This window comes from Harpia harpyja, chromosome 5 (assembly GCF_026419915.1).
Source record: "Harpia harpyja isolate bHarHar1 chromosome 5, bHarHar1 primary haplotype, whole genome shotgun sequence".
NCBI classification, from domain to species: Eukaryota; Metazoa; Chordata; class Aves; order Accipitriformes; family Accipitridae; genus Harpia; species Harpia harpyja.
In genome coordinates this window covers 31,667,501-31,689,056 of record NC_068944.1, presented here as the reverse complement: position 1 = coordinate 31,689,056, position 21,556 = coordinate 31,667,501, and the positions used below count along the sequence as shown (strand labels likewise).

At 36.7% G+C, this 21,556-nt stretch overlaps 1 protein-coding gene across 2 annotated transcripts in view; it reads left to right on the top strand.

The window, feature by feature from the left end:
* Positions 1-21,556, top strand: part of CCDC178 (coiled-coil domain containing 178) — a 197,127-nt gene that overhangs the window by 173,836 nt on the left and 1,735 nt on the right. For both annotated transcript variants that reach the window (XM_052788564.1, XM_052788563.1), the window contains one exon: positions 3,049-3,183. In XM_052788564.1, coding sequence (XP_052644524.1) covers positions 3,049-3,183 — 135 coding nt within the window. The remainder of the gene's footprint in view (positions 1-3,048; positions 3,184-21,556) is intronic.

Sequence of the window (21,556 nt, the reverse complement as noted above, 5' to 3'; positions counted from 1 at the left end):
AAACATCAAAAACAAAGTGCATCCCATACAAATATTTGGCTACTGTACATATTCCTACACCTTGGCCACTGGAGATGCTGTTGCCTTCTCTGCCAGCATTTGGCTTGATGTGTTGAGAATACTTAGGAAACAGCTTTTTACTCAAATAGTGAAAAAAAGCAATGAAAAATGAAGGAGTTAACAATAACATCATGTATGCAACTCACACATGCCACACCTTCTTAAGTCTCTACATGTGATAAAAATGTAAAAGGTAAGGAAAAGCTAATAACTATATGTCTGTTATACGACCGAGAAGAGGATCTAAGGGAACAGTATTGGTGCCTGTAGGGATAGGGAAATCACAGCAAAACCTGTGAAATCTACAGGCTGCTTTGGGGCTAGAAGTGCTCTTTAGCTAGGTTACTTGGGATTTTTCCATTTTAAATTTTTGCCTCAACAAGGGGTCTGCAGTTGACTCAGGAGGTTGCATGGCCTCTCCCAGGCTAGTGAGTCCATCAGTTTATTCTAAGTTTGCAGGCAACATTATTTGATCAAGTTTTTACTTTCTCACAGACATGTATTTCTGACTGTGTGCATAAATGTTATTTATGTTGCAATTAATATTGTAAAATTAATAAATATTGGGTTTAGGGTCCATTATGCTAGGCACAATAAAATGTATTCGAAATATGAGATGCATTAGATGCAGGGGTATTTACAATAGTAACAGCTATCACAGACTTGTAATTTTGAAATGAGAAACATTAGTGAAGGTCGTATTGGACACCAGCCATTATAAACTGTCAGTGTCTCAATAAATACAGCAATTTTCAAATAGCCAAGCCTCAAAACTTTTGAATGTCTTTTGATTCTCTCAAGACAAAAAATTGGATAGCCGTTGAACTGGACAGCCGTTGAACTAAAACTGATCCCTTTTACCATTCATGGACAAATCCTTTCACATGCTCTCCCAACCACCATTTTCCTCATCATGACAACATATCTTGCAATTATTTCACCTTTTTACAAAAATCAGAATTTTGAGAATCCAACAATAGTTTTGTACTTATTTTGTTTTTCTAGGGCTGAAGCAGAATGTTTTATGAAAATGTCATAAGGTGTTTGGTTTGCTCCTCTCTTACCTACATTCTTTTTCAGACTCCAGAATGGTATCATACAACATGAGATTTGGAAATATTTGGATTAACAGCAGAATTGCAGAAAGAGAGAAAAAAAATTCTTAAAATAGGGGGAAAGAAGCAGTGGTACTTAGAAAATGTTCTTCAAATTGGAAAACATATTCATATACGGTTTCAGGTTTTGGCTGTGATTCAGATTGATATTTCTACATTTTCCCATTGAGTTCATCTACGTTCCCTCATGTTATTTTTAATATACACTGGCAGGACTCAAAAAAATTATGTACAAAGATCTGTTTTAATATTTTACAGCCTCATTTACAAAGATGCAGAGTACTCACAGCTTCCATAGGATCTAATGGGACTTGTGGAAACTCAGTATCTCTGAAAATCAGGCCATTAATTTTGAAAATGTGCATTAATTACTCTCTAGGCTGTAATAGCTCACTTGATATTACTATAATCTACATTCTTTTGAAAAAGTGTATTTTTCACCTGGTACACTGTGCTTGCTCCTAAAGAGCAGTCATATCTTATCACATAAAAGCTTCTTTATAACTGATCCAATTATTGACCTGTGGCATTGACCTTAACGAAATGTAGTATTTCCAAAGGAATGGTACAATCCATTGTGTTAATCTGGTTGACAGGCATACTCTTGAAGGCCTCATGCTAACAATAGCTATGGAATTTATTGAAATAATTAACTTGATGAAACAAAAAACCATGTATTCCCACTAAGCAATAATGTAGTTGGTTTAAATTTCCGTTTTCCAAATTGCAACTAGTCTAGAGTATGCAGCAACGTTTGCAGAATTTACCAAAACCCACAGTCATTTTCAAAAACATTCTGTGTTGGTAGATTTTCAGATCTCATGAAAACATTTTTCTTCTAGACTGAGACCTGCCTCACCCTGTTTACAAGTTCCAAATACATGCAGATTAGGGAAAAACTGATAGCAGTCTCAGCTGTAGATTGTAACAATAATTACTGTTAGCAAACAGCAAAAGCCTATCAGGTAAGCATTCCCACTTTGAATAATCTCAGTTAGGATTCTTTGCACTGAATGCGGTTCCCAGGATGAGTGTTATCTTTTCTATACGTCTATATAAAATCCTTTTTTTAAGTAGTGTCACTCTCAGCCACCGCATTCAGTGCAATTTAGTGCTGTTAGATGCTTTCATGTCATGTGGTTATAGCTGGGTAGATTAATAGGAACTTCTATCTGGAAATTTCTTTCCTGTTATTGTTCTCCCTGAGCAGTTGATGGCTAAGTTAATTCTCTTTAGTTTTGTCATGCACTAAAGCACACATTGCCAAGCTATGATAAGCTTTACACAGGGGAAAAAAAAGCCCTCGTGTCCATCAAAGTCTTAAACTTGCATTTTAAACTTTGGCCTGACCTGATGTGCCATTCAAAAAGCTTCAAAAGATTATTTTTTTAAGAAAGGTTCAATATGTCCTGAGGCTATCGGTTTTGAGTTAAACTGGGTGAAGTAGAAATATTTTACTCATCAGCTTTGCAGTCACAGAGTTTGCCTCAGCTAGAACAAAACTGCTGAGGCATTTAGAGAAAATTAACCCCCCATCCTGGCAGCCAGATGTGACTGGTTTCTGATGAATGCGCATGAGTGGGCTGAAAAACCAAGAGACTGTGAAATTCCTGTCAGGTCCGTACAGCGCAGAATGGGCTATTGACTGCTTTCTATATTTCCCTCCATCATTCTTCTTGAACGCTGCCATTAATTTCCTCTCCTACTCTGACTTGGGAATTTAATTTTTTTCTCCCTTTTTTTTCCCTCCCCCCTCCCTCCCCTTGCCTCTCCCCCCTGCCCCAACACCCCCCCCGCCTTGTTCCCGTTCCTGTTCCCGTTGCCGTTGCCGTTGGCGTTGGCGTTGGTGTTGGCGTTGCGGTTGCCGTCCCAGCTGCGGGCGCTGCAGAGGAGGCTGCGCGGGGCGCTGGTGGCGCGGTGGAGCCGGCGCGGCCTCTCCATCCAGGCTGGGCTGGCGAGGATCCAGGCAGCCTCTCAGGAGAATGCTCAGAAAATATTAGCTGTGCAGGTAGGTGATTGCAGGGAAGTCGGAAAGATCATTCTGATCTAGATTGAAAAGCAAATGATGGGTAGTGTGATGAAGCATTAAAACCATATCCCATCAGAGTTTTATAAATTTTTAACCTCTTTAATAAACTGGAATTGCATGAAGGATGAATTCAGTAAGTTAGCACATATACCATGCGTAGTTTGAAAAAAAGGGGGAGATAAGATTTATTTCTCACAAACCTTTGAAAAGATTATTATAAATACATTGGATATAAATATTTGAAACATAAAGCGGCATTAGTATTGCGGCTCCATTGTTTTAGAAAATGTTACTGTGTCCTGTTTTGTGCAAATATTATTTCCATGGGAAACAATATTGTCATTTTCACTGGTTTTGTATTTAATTTATTTAATTTATTTAGCAGGAGACTGTTTTTTAGAAGTGTTACACCTTCCTAACTCAGTTATATGATGACTTTCCCTTTTTTGTAAAAAAGCAACATTGGGGGGTTATGAGATTTAAAAATTATTTCCAGCTATGTATAGTTTTTCTTTTTACGACCTGTTCCCTGGATATATATATTTACTAGGGAAAATAACTACTATATACTATAGTTTGAATGTTCTTTTTGTCTTGTGCTGTGGTATCTTATTCATATTTCTGTAAAGCCACTCCTTTCAATCTCTTCCCATAGTTAATGGCCATAACCAGATGGCATTTGTGAAGGGTTTTTAAAAGACTTCAGTGAAAAATTTCTCCAGACTTACTCCTTGCAAAAGAAGTTATGTTGCTGATGCAGCTTTAGTACAGCATATTCTTATAAACCTTGTTTTCTACTTTTTAACAGTCAGACTTTGTTGTATGATTGCGGAAACAATTTTATTACATTTTAATATTATGTAATTACACTTCACAGTTAATATCTGGTGCATTAAAGTACAAGCTAATTTGAATAAGTTGTAGAATTCCATTAAACTGCATCAGCGTCATGATCTGGTTTCAGTATCTCATTAAGAGGATTTTTATTATAAAATTCAAAATTTCTATATATGTTCTACTTCTAGAAAAGATTTAGAAAATCCTAGTCATATTAAAATCAGAAAGTCAAGAAAAATAATTAAAATGAAAATATAATCATATTTGATACTTTATTAATGATTTTTAATACTCTTAATTTTATGGATTTTGGGGAGTGTTATATTTGTTGAATATTGCACTGAACTGTGTGCCATTGAAAACAGGTAAGCCGGGAGCTACACTTTTTTTCATTCAAACTTCTTATTTAGAATTTGAAAATATGGAAAAGCTCCTTTTTTATTTTTGCCGGGGGATAGCTGGGATGATTTCTGTTCTCTCCTGTGTTCAAATACTCCAATAGTCAGTGAAGAACAGAGGTGATCGATGTGCAGCCTAAATCTCATGAATAATAATAGCAGTGACATGGAAGCCACAGGTGGCAGCTGGTTTCCTCACACATGAATCTTTACATTAATCTAATTTTACACAACATTTTAATAGCTGTACTGTGAACCTCATATACAATTGAACTCTTATGTCAATAGCTAGTCCACGTTACAAAGAAAGAGTTTTGCAGAAATCCTTCACCTTAGCATACATTCTTCCATGCATGCTGTTCATGCTGAGAAGCTCTGTCTGTAAATCTTTTCACCCTGTATAACTCAACTAGCTAGAAATGGGCCTAAACTAAGCTTCTAGATGTAAGTCCCAGCAACATTTCGGGGTGTTCAGATCCAAGTAGCTCAGACCTACCAAAGACAACATTTTGTTCAAAGTCTGGAAAACATTCTGTTCCCCTATCTGCTTTCATTATCCATGACATCCTTTTCTGATATTATGATCCTTTTCTGGTATTCTAATATTCTTGCTATGTTTTTATGCAGTTTGACTGATAATAACTTACAATTAAAATAGTGAACAAGGAAAATATATAAAATTAAAATGGAAACTAATTCAGCTAAGAGCAATTACCAAGTTGTATAGAAGAGTATTTCCCTTCAGCAACATGATATCTTTATATTTTAGAAGTCTTGGCAGTGTTTTATTTATATATGGACCGGTGTCTTTGTTTATCTGTGTTATCGTCAGATCAATCTACCCTTCTGTCAATTAAGTTCTTTTACTGATGACATTCAGCATAGTGGCAAAATAAAATCCGACAGCCATTACTCTCCCTTCCCTTTCTCCCAAAAACAAATACCCGGAGTCTGTTGTTCCTAGTGTCCATCTCGCATTAAAGTGTGAGGATGAGAAAGGGTGATTCCCGCTCATGAGGGCTTGTGTCCCAGCAGCTACCTTGACTAGAGCAAACAGGAGCAGGTGAATCACAGAGGACGAGTGAATTAGAAAAGGCAGTAGATACAGTACCTTGGCTGCCTAAGTGTTTTCTAATATTTCACAGAAGCCATGACCTGGGTGAGATCCAAAGAGAGACTCAAAAGTAGATAATGGAGGGGGTTTTGGCCTTTTCACCAGGTACTTCTTAACTAGCAACACTCTCCAGTTATACACAGCAGCAGTGTTTTGGGAGAATTACAATGTGAAAATAAAGAGATGCCTCAGACTGGAAGACAGATTTGACCAGTGTTTCATCATTACTGGTCTACACTATTAAGCCTATTTTTATAAGTCTAGACTTGCCTTCCAATCACTTCCAATGGTGCAGACAGACCATAGTGCCTGTAAGACTCTGTGGTTGAGAAGGGAGAACTGTGCCTGTAATAAGAAGGTGACATTGCCAAAGCCATTAGTGAGGAGGATGTCTCCAGTAGCAGGTAGTGCTGGAGTTAGTCATCACCTTTAACAAACACCAAAAAAAGCAAAACCTTAGGAGGGATCCCACCTAATAGCAAAGTGCTTTTGTTAATCATAATTTGAAAAAAATAGACGCTTGCAATTAAATTTCCCTAAAAGTTTTAAATTAAAAGGAGAGCTTTACCATGATGGCAAGCTCCTTTGGTGTCTGGTCTCTCAAATTAATTTCAGAAAGAACTATATGCATTACCAGTCCTAATTTCTATCAGCACCAACCTCGGTACCAATGCGAGACATTTGCGATTGGTCATCCACCCTGCTAGTTAAGCAGGGATCTGAGCTTGCTCTTAACTCTAGGCTTCCCTCCCTGTCACACCGCTAACACACGCCCTTAGGCTGAGTGTGCCCTTGCGCTGAGCTGACTGGCTTTGGTAATTGCACTAAGCTGAACGGGGGTGCTCAGGCTTAGTGCAAGGCAGGCAGTGTGTCCCCTGGAGCGTGCGGCTAATGGACATGTCCCCTTTGGGGGTGCTGCTGCCCCCAGAAGCAGCAGCCTGGCCATAAGAGGCTGCCTCATGCCATCACCATCTTAAATGTCCTAGGGCCAGAATCTCTGCTTTGCCATGATTATGCATAAGGTAGCAAAGGCAAAGAGTCCCTCGTTTGCCACCTCAGTGCTCTGTCTGGCCTTGGCACCGGCTGCACATGTTTTTGGTCTGCCTGGCCCTATCCAGCAGCAGTGCACTTTACCAGGGGATCGTAACCAGAACATGCTGCCTTCTGGATGCACCTCCTTTGGGGTCTCTGTTCTGAGGAAGAAGACCAAAAAACATTCTTCAGGTCATAGCAGAAATGTGCATATGCTTACTGAGCTCTCACCCTGGTTATGTGGCTGAAGACATGTTAATATTATCCAGATACATGAAAATTATCCAAAGCACCAACAATATAAGTGTGAACCATGAAGGCAGAATTATGGCAGTCAACCCCTAGTAAATACTAGCTTTACCCATTTTTTTGCTAAGGGTCATTAGTCTACATTGTTTGTGGGGACATTAATAGATTTTTTTAAAAAACAAAATGCCATTTTAATTTATATTAAGCTCCTTTTATTTCAATCAAACTTTTAAGTATACCCTGTTTTTTATCATGATCCTTGTAGACATTTTGCTTTTTCAACATTTAATATTTGCATTGGAAATAGGAATGATCAACGGATTACTTAGTGTCTGTATGTTTTGTGAATATACTTCTGGCAGAAAATGAAATTTTAAAATCGAGCATTTCAATTGTGATGTTAAAAAAAGGGATAAGAGATTCTTCCATCGTAATAGCAAAGAATAAATACGTTGGCAATCAAATCAACTGCTAGAGCAGAGATCAATGACTGAAATGATCTATACTTTCAATTTTGGCTCTTAATCTATTTCATTTTTTGGAGAGCAAAGTGCAGGACTGCTTCTTGGGCAAGACTGTTTCATCTTCTTATGCTCTACCTTTCTTCTAACCTGTTTTAAGTTTTAAAAATCCCTTTAATGCAATCTGATTGCAACCAGTGGCAGAATTTGAGAGATTAGAATTGCAGTGCATGAAGTGCACTAGAAGTGCATTAGAAGTGCATGAGCACTGCTCTGCTCTTTTTTCATTCTGGGCAGTTTACATACATGCTTAATGGCTCTGAAAAGAGTCTTTGTTTTTATTGTGGTAGTCAAAGAAAGTTCTATGAGCTCCATTGTAGATTACACTGACTCTTCACATAAACTTAATTATCTTAATAGTCAAAGGACATCCTATGTAGTAGGAGAGGAGCAAAGACTGTTGCTGAAGTCAGTCACAGCTTTTCTTCAAATAAAAGCTGCATGGAGATCTCTTCTGGTTGGGGTTTGAAGAAATGTGACAGAGCAATGGGGGGGAAATTTCACCACCACAGTCAGTGCAGTCCATATTCTATAGTTTGCTGGAGGATTTCAGTGTTCAAAAATCCTTCTACAATTACTAAATACATTTTTAATCCAGCAGAAAATAGTAAACACAATCTCTTTAATTTAGAAAAAACTGATAAAAATTTAAAACCTTTTCTCCCAAAAGTGTACAGGCAAGGTATTTGTTATGTTGATGACTTTTGTTTTCCCAATAATGTTTTGGAGTTTCAATATTTTGGCTCTTAAGTAAGTTCAATTAGCTATCTAATTGCAAAAATGATATATGATGGCAGGTGTAGCTTTATTTGGGACTGTGGCTGTGCTTTAATCCTGACAGTCTTCAATTCAGTCCATCCTTTTAGATGATTTATCTTGACTATAGTTATGCCAGAATTATTTTGGGGGCCAAAGTGCTAACAAAAAAGATAACATCATTGCTACCCTCATTGTAACTTTAAAGCATTTCATACATACTTTTTCTGATGGTGGCATGACAAAGGTACCTTTTTAATAAATACAAGATTATTGGCTTAATTTTTAATAGATCTTCACCTTTGATAGCCATTCACAGCAGTGCAAAGTGATATAAAAATAGATCATCAGAATTTAGAGTTTGGAAACTTCTTAGATGGTAGCAGTTTTACCCATTTTCATTAGGTGGAAAGTGCTACATAAGGCACAAAGGAATGAAGCATCAACCCACAGACTGTCGCTTTGACTCCAGAATGCTGTGATTATTTATACATTTTCCGCAGTTTTATTCAAGTTGCTTGATTATCTTGAAATCTTTAAAAACTTTTTGGCAAAGCTGTACTGAACTACACCAGTTTACACTGGAAAAGAGTTTTGATCTATGTTGTATTGTCTTTATTTGAGCAATTTTTGCAGAGGTCACCAGAGGAAGGACTGTTCTTTCCTAAGACTTTGAAACTTTGCTGAATCTACTGCAGGCATCTCAGTGGATACTGCATCTTACCAGATGAAATGTTTACTGACTGTGCAAAATCTGTGGTTTTCATGGCACCCCGTTCTACCTCCTTACAGGAAAGAGCCAGTGCAGTTCCACTAAGGCCAGGACCAACTATAATGCTGCGTATTACAAGCAGGGTTTGCCCTTTTGCTTTCTGAAAACCACCCATTCTTAACTTGCTTCTTAGCTGTCAGATGGTAGTCAATTTAAGTACATCTTTTGTTCTCTAACTTATTAACACAGGTGTGTTATGGTGTCCCTCAGGGCTGATGCTCTTCAAAATCTGTACGCCTTCTCTTTTATTTTTCTCTGTTATGGGTTGAGTTATCACCATTTATGCTGATTACACTCAGTTGTGTCTTTTTTGCCTGCTGATTTCACTTTAACAGTCTTGCTGTTTCTGCCTTGTCTTGGAGACATATGGGGTTGGATGACAGATAACTCCTCTTAAGGGGACATGGCTACACACCTTTTAATTGGTTCTAAGCTTTTCTATTTAGTTACATTTATTCATAGGAACCATTTAAAATGCTGAACTTATTTTTTTCCGGTTTTATTATTCATTTATAAAATATTTATTTTGTACAGTTAAAGGAGGACTGAGACTAGCTATTTTTGTTTGTCTTCATGGGAGTAATGCTTCTGAGTTGAAAAATTTGTTACTTGGTTAATCGGGTTCTAAAGGAACATGGACATCAGCATCCACTATGTAGTTTCTAAAAATATATGGCTTTCATCTCAAATGCTTATGAATTTTGGATAATAACATCTGGAATTCTTCAAAATATGATCTCACATTTTATTTCAATCCTTAAAGTGATTATTTTTGTCTAGATTTTTCTAGATTGAGTTGATGACCCTGACAAGCATTCACCAAAATCTTCGAATTTACTTATGACATAGGTGTAGTGGCAAATACAGCTGCCATGGAATAGACACACAAAATGTTCATGACCATTTATTTTGTTGCGGCATGATGAGAGGGACCTTTCTACTGAGAGAGTGGAAAGTAATCTCAAAATAAGCCCAATTCATAGAAGAAATTAGAACCTGCTTGATTTCTTTGCCTCATTCTCATGGTCTGTAATTTTGCTTATCACATGGCAAAACTCTGATATCTTAATTCTGACATAATTTCTTTTACCATTTTTGAAGTGAAATGTACATATAACTTGGCACAACTCAGTTGCATTTAGTTTTTTATGCCACTTCTGTCTTAATGCACCAAGTTTCTTACGCTTCACATAAATTCTTTATTTTTCAAAGCCTCATGCTGAAAGGCTAGTATAACTACAAACATTTCCTAGCATGCATAGGAACACCTATAGTGGCCTTAACTGTCTTAATTCTTCTATGGCTTCACTTCAAAGTTTCACTATAGGAAGTAAATGTGATATGGATCAAATCATTCAGAAATGTGGCTGCCACCTAAAAGCTCTAGTGCATAGTAGGAGAATAAAGACAAACAATTCTGCTAGTTGCCTGTCAGTGATGAAGCCTAGAAGATGGTCTCTGCAAACAAACAAATTAGTCTCATATTTTTAAGATTAACCTGGCCAGGATTGTTGTGGTGATGAATTATTTAGTTTTTTTGCAGGTGTATGTTTTCAATATACAATTTTTGTGTAGAAATATGTATCAGTATTTTGAGTACTAAAAATTTTGACCTAAGAGAAAATGGAAGGATGACATCTAATCTAGGAGATTTATTTTTAAATTTCTTTTAAAAGAAGCATTCCTAAGAGTTACATCTCTTCAGTATTCACCACCACTTGCTGGAATCCATCCTCATATATTACCAGAATATCCCTAATTGCCCACTTTCTTACACTTTCTAACATACACAAACAGACATGTCTTAATTTAAAATATGCTGACTAATAGACATGTATAGATGGGGGGGGTTAATAATGAAGCACAAGTTTACAGAATTAAAAGTTTACTACAGGTAACTTGATACCTGACTTTAACAGTTGATGAGATTACTAGACAAACTTCATTTCTCATTGAGCAAAAATTATTCTCCTAATAAAGAGAAATAGAATCCAGCAATTCAGTCTATGAATTTATCTTCTTTCCACCTGTAACTGATAACTTACATTTGTGGGCCAAACACTCAAAACTCCAGTCAAATCTGAGGAACTGGCAAGCTTATTATCTCTGCTGCTTTTATTGTCAGCAGGGCTACTCAAACCAGTAGGTCTTAAAAGACAAGAAGAGAGAAACTGCATGACTTCCAGCTTCTTAAAAATTGATCCACTGAGTCATGTCACTGCTACAGCAATCTTTAAGCCTCAGATTATTCTCTGTACTCCCTCACAGAGAGATTCAGAGTTTAAAACTTCATGGAATAAAAATGTGCTGAAACACTGTATTATGAATTGAAAAGTTTTCAAAAAACATTAAAAGTTGTCATGCTTGATGCCTTTTCCAGAATCTGAAGGCTACTGGATTTCTATTTCTTGAAGTAGCATAACTTTTACTTTTTTAGTTAAATAACTAAAATCTGTGTTTAAATGTTTACACAGAATAGGCTGAATTAAGTTTACAGAAATAACAGCAATCCTAACATTTCTAAATTGAGCACCTTTTCTCTTTTGAAATCTTAATAATTTTCTTTCAAGATCTTTTTTAAACTCTAACATTTCCAAGAATATAAATAGTTATATATATATACCTTGATCATCAGCAGAATTAGTGCCAATACACTTATCTGCCACTTTAAATAATGGAGTAAATAGCAACTGTGGTAGGCTGTCGTCTATCTCTTATTCAGTAATTTATTGCTCAGCCTTTTTATCTAATTGAATTCTCTCCAGCTCATAGTCTCTGATTTCCCAACCCAGTGTTGGTGCTGCCTCTCATCCCAGATGAATGTCAAACCTCTCTCCTGCACCTGCCTTGTTCCCAGGCTGCTGGCCCAGCCATTTCTGCTCTCCCTTCAAGCTCGTTTTCCAGCCTTAGGCTTTGGCACCACCTCTGTTCCCTTGTTGCTTCCTCAGGTCTCAGCCTCCATCTTTTTTTTTCTAACCAATGGTCACCTTCTTCTACCTCCCAGTCTCTGAGACCTGCCAGTTCCAGTCTCCACCCTCACCTGACAGAACACTGACAATTTTCCTTCTCTGCAGCCCAATTCTATCTCCTCATAAGCCTTCTCCAAATCTAACTGTTGCTCCATTTTGGCTCGTGTTCTGTCACACTCAGATCAAGCAATTTCCTCCTCCTCCAGCACCTACTGGGCAAAATGGAAGCACAGTCAGGAAACCTCTACCCTAAGGCCCCTAGACCCAACCCAAACCACAGCAGTCCTAAGATACTACTGCTGGAGAAGCCTTATCTATTGCAAGGCTCAAGTTTGTAAAAATGTAGTTTTCAGAGCTACTGAGCTCAAGCTGACATTTACCGAGCATGGGTAAACTGTGTTTTCAGAGCCTCATGGCTCTGAAATTTTGTTGGTAGTAGTGTATGACCCATTTCTGTCATTTTTGAAATTTACCAAAGAAATCAAGCATTTGAGCCCAATGTCTAAGTTTTGGATAAACTGTAAAATAAATAAATAAATAAATAAATTAAATGGATCCTATAAAAGCAAATGTTTGGCAACTTTCATAATATGCAATGCTCTCAGCCCTGATTACAGTTTAGGGGAGTCCTTCCTATTATAGAAAAATTAGTTGAAATGGTTTAAACACCAGTGGTTCAAAATCCATTAATAATTAGTTCAAGTTCCTCCTAGCAAAACATATAGGAAACCTTGATTCTTTTTGCAGAGCTTAGCTGTCTTGGTTTGAGTAGGTGTGTTATGACTATCATCTGGGACAATATGGGAAAGAACATACACAATCAAAATGTCTCAAAGTATTTTATTATGGTTCTGTGAAAAGTCTGTGGGTTTTTTCTTCCAGCGAAACGTAACCATTTCTCATCTGTAATGTTATTTTTCTAAATCATGTTTGTCCTGATTGAAGCAATAGTACTGAATAGCAGAAAAGCCATAGTTTTCTTAAGCAATACTGTCTAAACAAAAGAAAACATAGTTTGAATGTACATTACATTTCCACCAGCTGTACTGATAGATACCTGTATAGCAACAGAACAACCTTCTAAATAGTTCCATTTAATATAAAATGCTGTGTTTCTGAGACTTTCATGCTAAAATATCTGTACATATTTGGCTACTGTGTTCAAGTTTAAGGCCAAATTATAGGTAACACTGAGGCTTATGATGATGATTCTGTAGCTCATGAATGTCTCTTTTGAGACCTTGGCCTCAAAGGTCGATCATTTGGATCACAAGATTCCCTTTGTAAGTAAAACCAGAACAGTTTTGCATGTAATTACTCCTTCAAGAAGCCAATGGTAGTTTTGAATGACAAGAGAATACAGCAATAAGCCAACAAGTAAGACAGTTATTCAGTTGTTATGTGTCAAAAAGAAAAGGAAACGACACTTCATAGATTTGCTTTTCCAGCAATTGACAGAAGCCGTCAGTGTATAATTAAGAAAAGTTAAATAAAGCCCATTTTTAGGAAGACAAGATTAATGATAGGATTTATGAAGTTATACTGTTGCCAAATGAGCAAATGCTTAGCTCTGGTTTTATAAGTAAAAACTAAGAAATTAAATTTCTTTATCCACTACAGTTAGTAAAGAATCAGAGAAATGACATTTTAAATTAATGATTCAACCTTGTAACATCACTTTGGGCTATCTGAAGTTTAGTAACCTCCTTCTACCCATTTTAAATATATATCAAAACACAGGTTTAATGATGAACTGTTTACATGTTGAAAGCTCCTTTTTGGCAGCTCTTCTGTTTTTGTCGTCACCTGAATTAATTATGGTAGTTCAGAACATCTCTAGTAAACATGCTGATATATCATAGATTATAAACTCAACTACTGAACTCTTAACCATGGTTGCAAAGTAGATTATTTTATTTAAAGACAGCGGTTTAAAAATTTAGACATTTAATTTAATTACCCTCTCCCAGAAGTATAAGAAGAAATAAGAATCCTAGTGTGAATAGCATTATACTTGCATAAGAAAACTTACAGGAGCATTTTTGCCTCAAACTCAATAATTTTAGTTATAATCACTAACTATGTTTTTGTTTTACAGAACCAGTATGATTTGGTAAAAGAATAAAATTGCTTTTAAAGTACAAAAATAATTATGAACCACTTGAAATGTAATGTCTGTATTTTATTTCTCATCAGAATTCATTAGTGTGTAACATCAATAATTTAGCCCATCATTTGCCAACACTGACTTGGCTCAGTAGTTCAATCATGTAACCCTGTAAACTCACTTTCCATTAAAATGAATGTTGCTGACAAAGGATAACTAAAGAGATACTTCATTTATTAGCTAAAGAGATACTTCATTTATCAACATTTTTAAATTAGGAGTTTGGGACCACAGACACTTAGCTGGATAAATTATTCAAAGAATCTTTGCATTAGGCCTAAAGATGTTTGTAGAATCAAATACAATGTTACCCAGAATTATAACTGCCTTTCATTTGTGTAACATGTAATTCACAGTATACTATTCCAGAAACCAACAGAGCCACCTGCAGAGAATCAAATGACCTACTGGAATGAAATCCTGACTGTCATGTGCAAAATTATAAAATGTGTAATAGTTATCCCGTATTTTGATTGACTCAATCAAGCATTTCCCACAGAAAACTCCTTACAAGAAACTTCTTGCAGCAGGCACTATAATCTTCCAAAGTTGCATTTGAGGTATTGAGTGCTTGACATTATTTTACTATGAGCAGCTTCTTCAAATCCAGTCACTATCTTCTCCAAACGCATCCTTTAAAAACATTCAGGTTTCAGAGGTGATGTCTTAGCTTGTTGCTTCTCCAGCCTTTTCCCTAGCCACCTATTCCTTCTTACCATGACACTGGCTTCATTTTCTAAACTTCAGTCCTTTTTTTTTTTTTTTTTGCTAACTTATTACAACTTGGGCGTAAATGTTTCTTTTCTGAAATAAATAGCTACCTGAAGCGTGCAAAGGCAAAGTTAGGAATAAAATAAAAACCTCTTGTATCATGTCTTTTGCCTATGCCTGGGAAGATAGATCTGGAAACTGAATCATTCCTGAGGACAAATCAGTAAATATCTGTCACAGGATCAACATAACATGGCTGTCATCGGACTGTGTACTCTGGAGGGCTGCTGCTAGCAGTACAGAAGGAACCAATTAAGGACATAAGCAGAAAGCAAATAGAAATGTTACAATACCGGTTTGGTGCAAGCCACCACATTACTGTCCAATTCTTGTTACTCTTTTCTAAGTAGAGTGTATATGATTTCTCTAGAAAGTATTCCCATCCTTATCCCTTTCTCAAACTTTGTGTTGGAGATATTCTTAGCCTAGAGACAAGAACCACTCCTCCCTCAAGCGGTGTTCCAAGTAAATCCTGTTACAGTCTCTGTGCTCACAGGCTGTTATAAATACATTCTTAAGATACTCCAGGCTGAGGAGTGAGGGATCAAATTTAGGTCTTCATTTGCAAGTGTTCTCATAAGAAGTATTTTTTCCAAAATGAATGAGATATTTCTCTGAGCCCAAGCACTGTGGTAACTGAGCACGTATGCAGTAGCAGAGCAGAAATCTGTATGTGAGACAAAGGAAAAGACGCTACTATCAGCTAATTCAGGGGACTGAGGAACTTTGTACAAGGAAATCTTTTTTGTAAATTTTTCTCTTTTTTGTGAGGGGATAGTGGGGTGGAAAGGATTACGCCTTAGAGAACTACCCAGTTCTCAAGAATAATTTTGAAGAAAATGAGGAACAGAAGAGTTCTTTTTTAATAGTGCTGTATTTCTCATTCCTATAATATTCAACATTGCTACAAGGGTATGCAATCTGTATCATCACTTGACTCAGCATCAGTTTTGGTGCTCCTACTGGCACTGGAGCAATAAGCTGAGAGTTGAAGACTCAGGAAGAGCTGTTTCTTTCTTACACTTAACTCTCCTCAAAAAATGTGGTGGGTCACAGCAGTTTCACTTAGTTGCTTCAGCATGCCAGCTTGTCACAGTTATCATGGAATTTTACTGGAGCATTTTAATTATCTATAACTCTAGAAAATCCCCTTTTTCATTTGGCACAGATTTTTCAAAGCTATGAGTTTTAGTTTTATTATGATTTCTAAAATAAGAAAATGAAAGAGTACACCAAACAAGATTTTTAATGCTATGCCTCACTCCAATTAACTTTTAGGGACTAAGAAGTCTTGCAAAACAAAAAACTTACTTAAAACTGGTCCTGTTTAAGTCAATGATGAAGTTAGGCTGGCTTCCTTAGATACAGGACTATTTTCCTCAGGGTCAAGGCACAACAGTCTGAGTCAATATACATGCTCTCACTACGTTGCCTTGTAGTGAAACTTTTATTCTGAGGGCTAAAATTACATCTGTGTTTTAAAAGTAAGTGTTGTGGTGATAGTTTTGTTATAGTCTTGATGACCTAAGAACCTAAGCAAGGCAGATTTAATAAGGCAAGGCACTATCTTTTACTAGACTGGAAAAAAAGACAAGCTTTTAGGTACACAAGCCCTTCCTGTTAGCATCATTTCTTGTGTCTTTGATAACTATCTGGGAGAGTGTTGAGCATTAAGTTCTCAGTTTCAGTGATATATTCATTGATAATTAGTTATCACTCAGTTTAAAATGTATATATAATTATGCAGCAAAGAATTCCACCTGTATTCTGGTCTTTCTTGATCTCAATATCTTATTTAACTCACTGGAATAATAATTCTTCACATTTTTTAGTGACTCCTTTGACCTATACAGATGATGACTCTAACCACTGCTGGTATTACATTATTGCCTTTCTTTTCCATTTATTTCTCATTCTTTTTAATTCCTACTTCTTTCTTCTTAACAGGGAGAGTCTGAAAGATAGGGAAAATTTAGAGGAGGTGAGGAAGGAAATTATCTGAGTAGCTAGGTCAGATTAGCATTTGAGATTAGCGATCTAAAACATGATGATGCAGTGTTCTGAAAGAATGTATAGGTTTTCTTTTGTTGCTCTAATTTTCTCAGTTCCATGTGTCTCAAGGATAAAATGCCATTTATCATCTTCCTTATACTGATCATCAGATTTCCCTGTATATAAACCATGAGAATTTTTCATTGCTTTATAGTCCCTCAGACAGCATATAATTCTGGAGCTCAGTCTGTAATAGCCTGACAGCGTCAGTGTCACCCTGACAGATACGATGCTGCCCAATAGCCACTCAGGTTGAGAAGTCGTGCACTTTAGCTTTGCCAATATGATTTCTGCCTTACCAAGATCAACATACAGAAAAGTGGCCTGGTTGGGCTGCCATTTGATTTGGAATAATTTAAGAAACCTTTTAAGCAGACTTGTGTCTACCTTCCTATTAGGGAATACTGATGATTTTTCCTTTTCAAAACTGAAATAATCTTTTATTGAAGCAAATTAGTGGCAGAAGTACAAATTATTTTGGAGCCAAATCAACTTCCTTTGGGAGCAAAAGAAGCCTGTGAGGGGTGTGTGGACGCCCGCTGAAGCAGCATTTGCAGTTTTCTGTCCATTCTGTATGATGTAGGCAGCTGCAGGCTTGGACACTAATGTCCTTGGGGACATGGTGGAGAGAAACCTGAGTGAGCCACTCCGTGACTTTCCCCCTTCCTGCCACACTCCTTGGCCTTGAGTAGTACAAGTTGTCTTTCTGGCTGCTCAGTCCTACCAAGAGGCTTCAACATGTATTTTCAGAGAGAATGAATGAATTTGCGAAGTTGTTTGTGGATATATAGCTCTTCTAGCTGTTTCTAGGTTAATGCAAAACCTTCCTTTCTTGAGTTTCCATGTGTGCTACAGGGACAACAGGAGAAATGTCTGACACTCTGCAAACTCGGAAGTAAGACCCTGAGATTACAGGGAGGTCTTCTGAAATTTAGGAATACTTGCTGAAACATGGGGAATTCTGGCAAAAATTCTCTTCAATCTGTTCTCATCTGTCTATTCTGGGATAGGAAAATGTTAGGAAGACAAAACAGTAGGTTAGATGGACCGTTGGTTTGACTCCATGTTGTAGTTCGTATGTTATGGTGTTATGGAAAAATGAGAAGTTCAGCACTAATGTTGCTGGCTTCTAAGGCAATATATGCATTTTCCAATTTGACATTTGCATTTTATTTATAACCCTATTATTATTCCTATGTTTTTTTGCATACTTTTCTGATCATCTTGTGGATTTATTACATCTTCACATATTTCAGATATTCTGCAACAAAAAGGGGTTTACAGCTGTTATCCCTTTTTCCCCTCAGGAAGCACATTAAATTATTTATTTTTGAGGAACTCTTTTCTAAGTAACTTTAAAATGTACCATACGAGAAAACAAGTTTGTACAAAATGTGAATCATAACTGGATATGTACCAGACCTAGGAAGGAGCTGATTCTCCAGGAGTTAATTTTAAAATACTTCCAAGTTGTTATACTCATCAAACAATAATATTTTGCACATCTAAGCTAAAATGTTTGAGGATAAATCTTACAGGAAATTGAGCTTCAAGTACTGTTTAGGCAGTTATTATTTGACTACAGGCATGATGTTTCAAGAAAGGAATTTACATGGCCAAATTTCATTCCCTGTTCTCTTTTTTCCATTCTTTCCTCCAGCAAATAAGTCCTTCTAGGCCTCCAAAAAGGAGAATTGTTATAAAATAGGTTTCATCAGTAGAAGAATCAAGTTACTCACCTTTTTTTAAAGTTTTGCAGTCTGGCTCAGACATACCCACAAGTTGTACCTCGCTGTTCCTGCAATATGTTGGGTAGAACAGCTGACAAATGAAAAGCCAGTAAGGGCTATTAAGGACTCAGGGCCTGATTTTGATAGTTTTCTGTCTTTAAAAACCATTCATTTCATTACAGTTACACCTAATTTATGTCCGTGTGAAAATCAAGCATTAAGTTTGCCTAGTATTTTTAGTCTTTCTTTATTTCTAATGATTTGAGAGCTACTACATACGATACAGTAAGACTAATGGAGCAAACTGAAGATGAGTGACCATATTTTATGTCATTGTATATTTAAAATGAATGTTTTCAGTTTCTAAAATTAAATAACAATTTTTTTTCACTGAAACACTAATAAAGCATATGACTGTCATAAACTTAATTTACTTAGTACATTGTAAAATGCAGCTTCCCTCCTTACAAGCTAAACTTTTTGGGGGAAAGGAGCGCAAATTTTCCCATGACCCAGTGCTTCATAAACATGTGATCAAAATAGCAACTAGAATAAAATGAAGCACTTCCTCAGTAACAACTATGCTGAGAATCAAATTGCTGTCCCACTGAAGTCTACAGCCTCATTTGAGAATTCATTTTACATGAATGTAATCCATTGATTTAAATAATTCATGGAAATGATATCAGAGATATAATGTACAGGTTGCTGGTTTTGTTTGAGGGGGTTTTTTCTTATTTCAGGAGTGACAGAATACATCCACAGCTCTCAGTTTTCAGTTAATGGGAACCCAGATGCATGCTAAACCTTGGCCCTCCAAAGACGTATCTGTACCATTTTGCCAATGAGCCAGCATAGAAAATTTTCCTTTAAGACAATTCAATCTAATCTTAAAAGTTTTATTAAATCTATTTTGAAATCAAGTCAGTGTCATTAATAAACTATCATTTGATGATTAGTTTTCCCACTTGTAAATGTTAGTTATTAAAAATGACATTCAGCTAAATTTACAATACATGTTAATATTACCTTCATTTTGTTACTAAAAGACAGTACATCAGATCCAAATAAAAGGTGTTGATACTCCAGACAAGATTGTTCTGGTGGTGGTTGTTTTAGTTATTAAAAAAAAGCCCAACTGAATTGTTGAACTGCACTCAATTCCAGAGCATCTTTAGAAACCAGAACACCAAGAAAAGTGGCACTGGTTTCAATACTAGCTTCTTTACTGAGTGTAAACTTCAGCAAAATCTCAGAAAGTCAAATCAGTAAGTCAATGAAATAATCTTACCACTCTCTCTTCTGTCATTTTTCTTAAGAGTTTCATCCATTTAGATATTTCACCCCAAATCTCATTACTACTGCATTTGTCTACAGCACCATCATACTTGTGTCTTTCTCAGGGATAGTGGCCTACTGTATTTACTTTCAATTTACATTTACATTTCTCTCCCCACATCCACATGCATACAACACATTCTTCCATTTTTATACTCCTAAGAGCACCTCTCTAATGGGCTGCACTCCTGCGAATAGTCCCCAGGTTACTCCAGATACACTGAATGAAAAATACACACAAAGAACAGTAATTCTGCATTAGAGTATGGAGAAAGGGCCCAGAAAGGCTCATCCTTATGTGCTAGTTGGCCTCAGGATCAGGAAAAAGTGTTTGGCCCTGGTTTATTTAGCAGGGATAACGTTGCCAACGTTTGCCAAAACACCACTTTCAGACTTTATGTTGTCACCAGAAAGGAAAGAAAAGAAAATTGCTGAGTATGCACCCAAGTGTTAATGGGTGGATGATACACATTGTGGTTTTCCCCCTTTGAATTTTAATTCTTGCTCAGTACCGACTGCCCCTTTGGAAAATGAATGTGAGGAAACAGTGTAAGGATTATGCTGAGGAAAAATGAGATATGATGAAAGAATGAATGAAGAGGCCCTTCCAGAGCAACTGTCTAGTGCATAGCATGCTTTGTATAGAAAGCAGGTTATTGCCAGGGTTTTTTCAGTTGTTGCAGTTCTTCTGTCAGACATCCATACACATTAAGCTATATCTTTAAATGCATATAAAATTTGTTAAAAGCTGGACCTCTTTCCCAACTATATATTTATTATTTGTAACGTACCACATAAGATTAATAATGCAGGAGGTACTCATTAGGATATCTGCATTGCTTTGTGGTTGCTTTGCCTGTGTATCAACCTAGTCATCTTTGGCTGCTCAAGAGAAATTATCTCAAGAAGAGTGGTAGATATGGCCTACTCAGGCCAGTGGCTAGCCTCAGAAGAGGACACCAGCTGCTATAATCTGAGCAGTGCTTACTGCATGGTCCTTTTCATTCAGCCAAGGTCTAGAGAAGAGCAGGACACACACATACACATATTTAGCATTTCATATTGGCTAACTCCAAAAACCTCTCTGCTCAACCCACAGAATTTATATTTGTGCTTCTGAGACTGCCTCTGTAGGGAGTCTAGATGCTTAAGTCCAGTTCTCTAAATCATACTGATTAATCTCAGAACTTAATATTTAGCTGTTGTGATAATAAAGAAGGGGAAGAACATAAGTGGCATCTCATGAACTCACCTTTGTGGCTGGTTGATAAGCCAAACTGTTCCAAACTGTTTGCCAGTACTTACCTTGGAAATTTTTTTTTTAAGAATGCAAGACTTGGCTAAATAAGTACAGTCATCACAGGGACAGGCAACTTGTTTTAGTCTTTGAACTTTAAAATGTAAGTGTATAAGCAACATGAAACAAATAAATAACAGCAAATGATAACACACAAATGACCTCGAGAGAAGCCAGTTATGCATTCCTTTGCTTCAGTGTAGGAAGTATAGACATTTCCTTAACTCCATTTTCATTAGGGTAACACTTACCAGCACTGGGCTGCCTCAGTGTGATCTAGTGAAGACTTATCTGCTCAAGCTTCTCCTGACAAGTTTAGAAAGAGTCAGAGACTTAACAAATGGCCTGG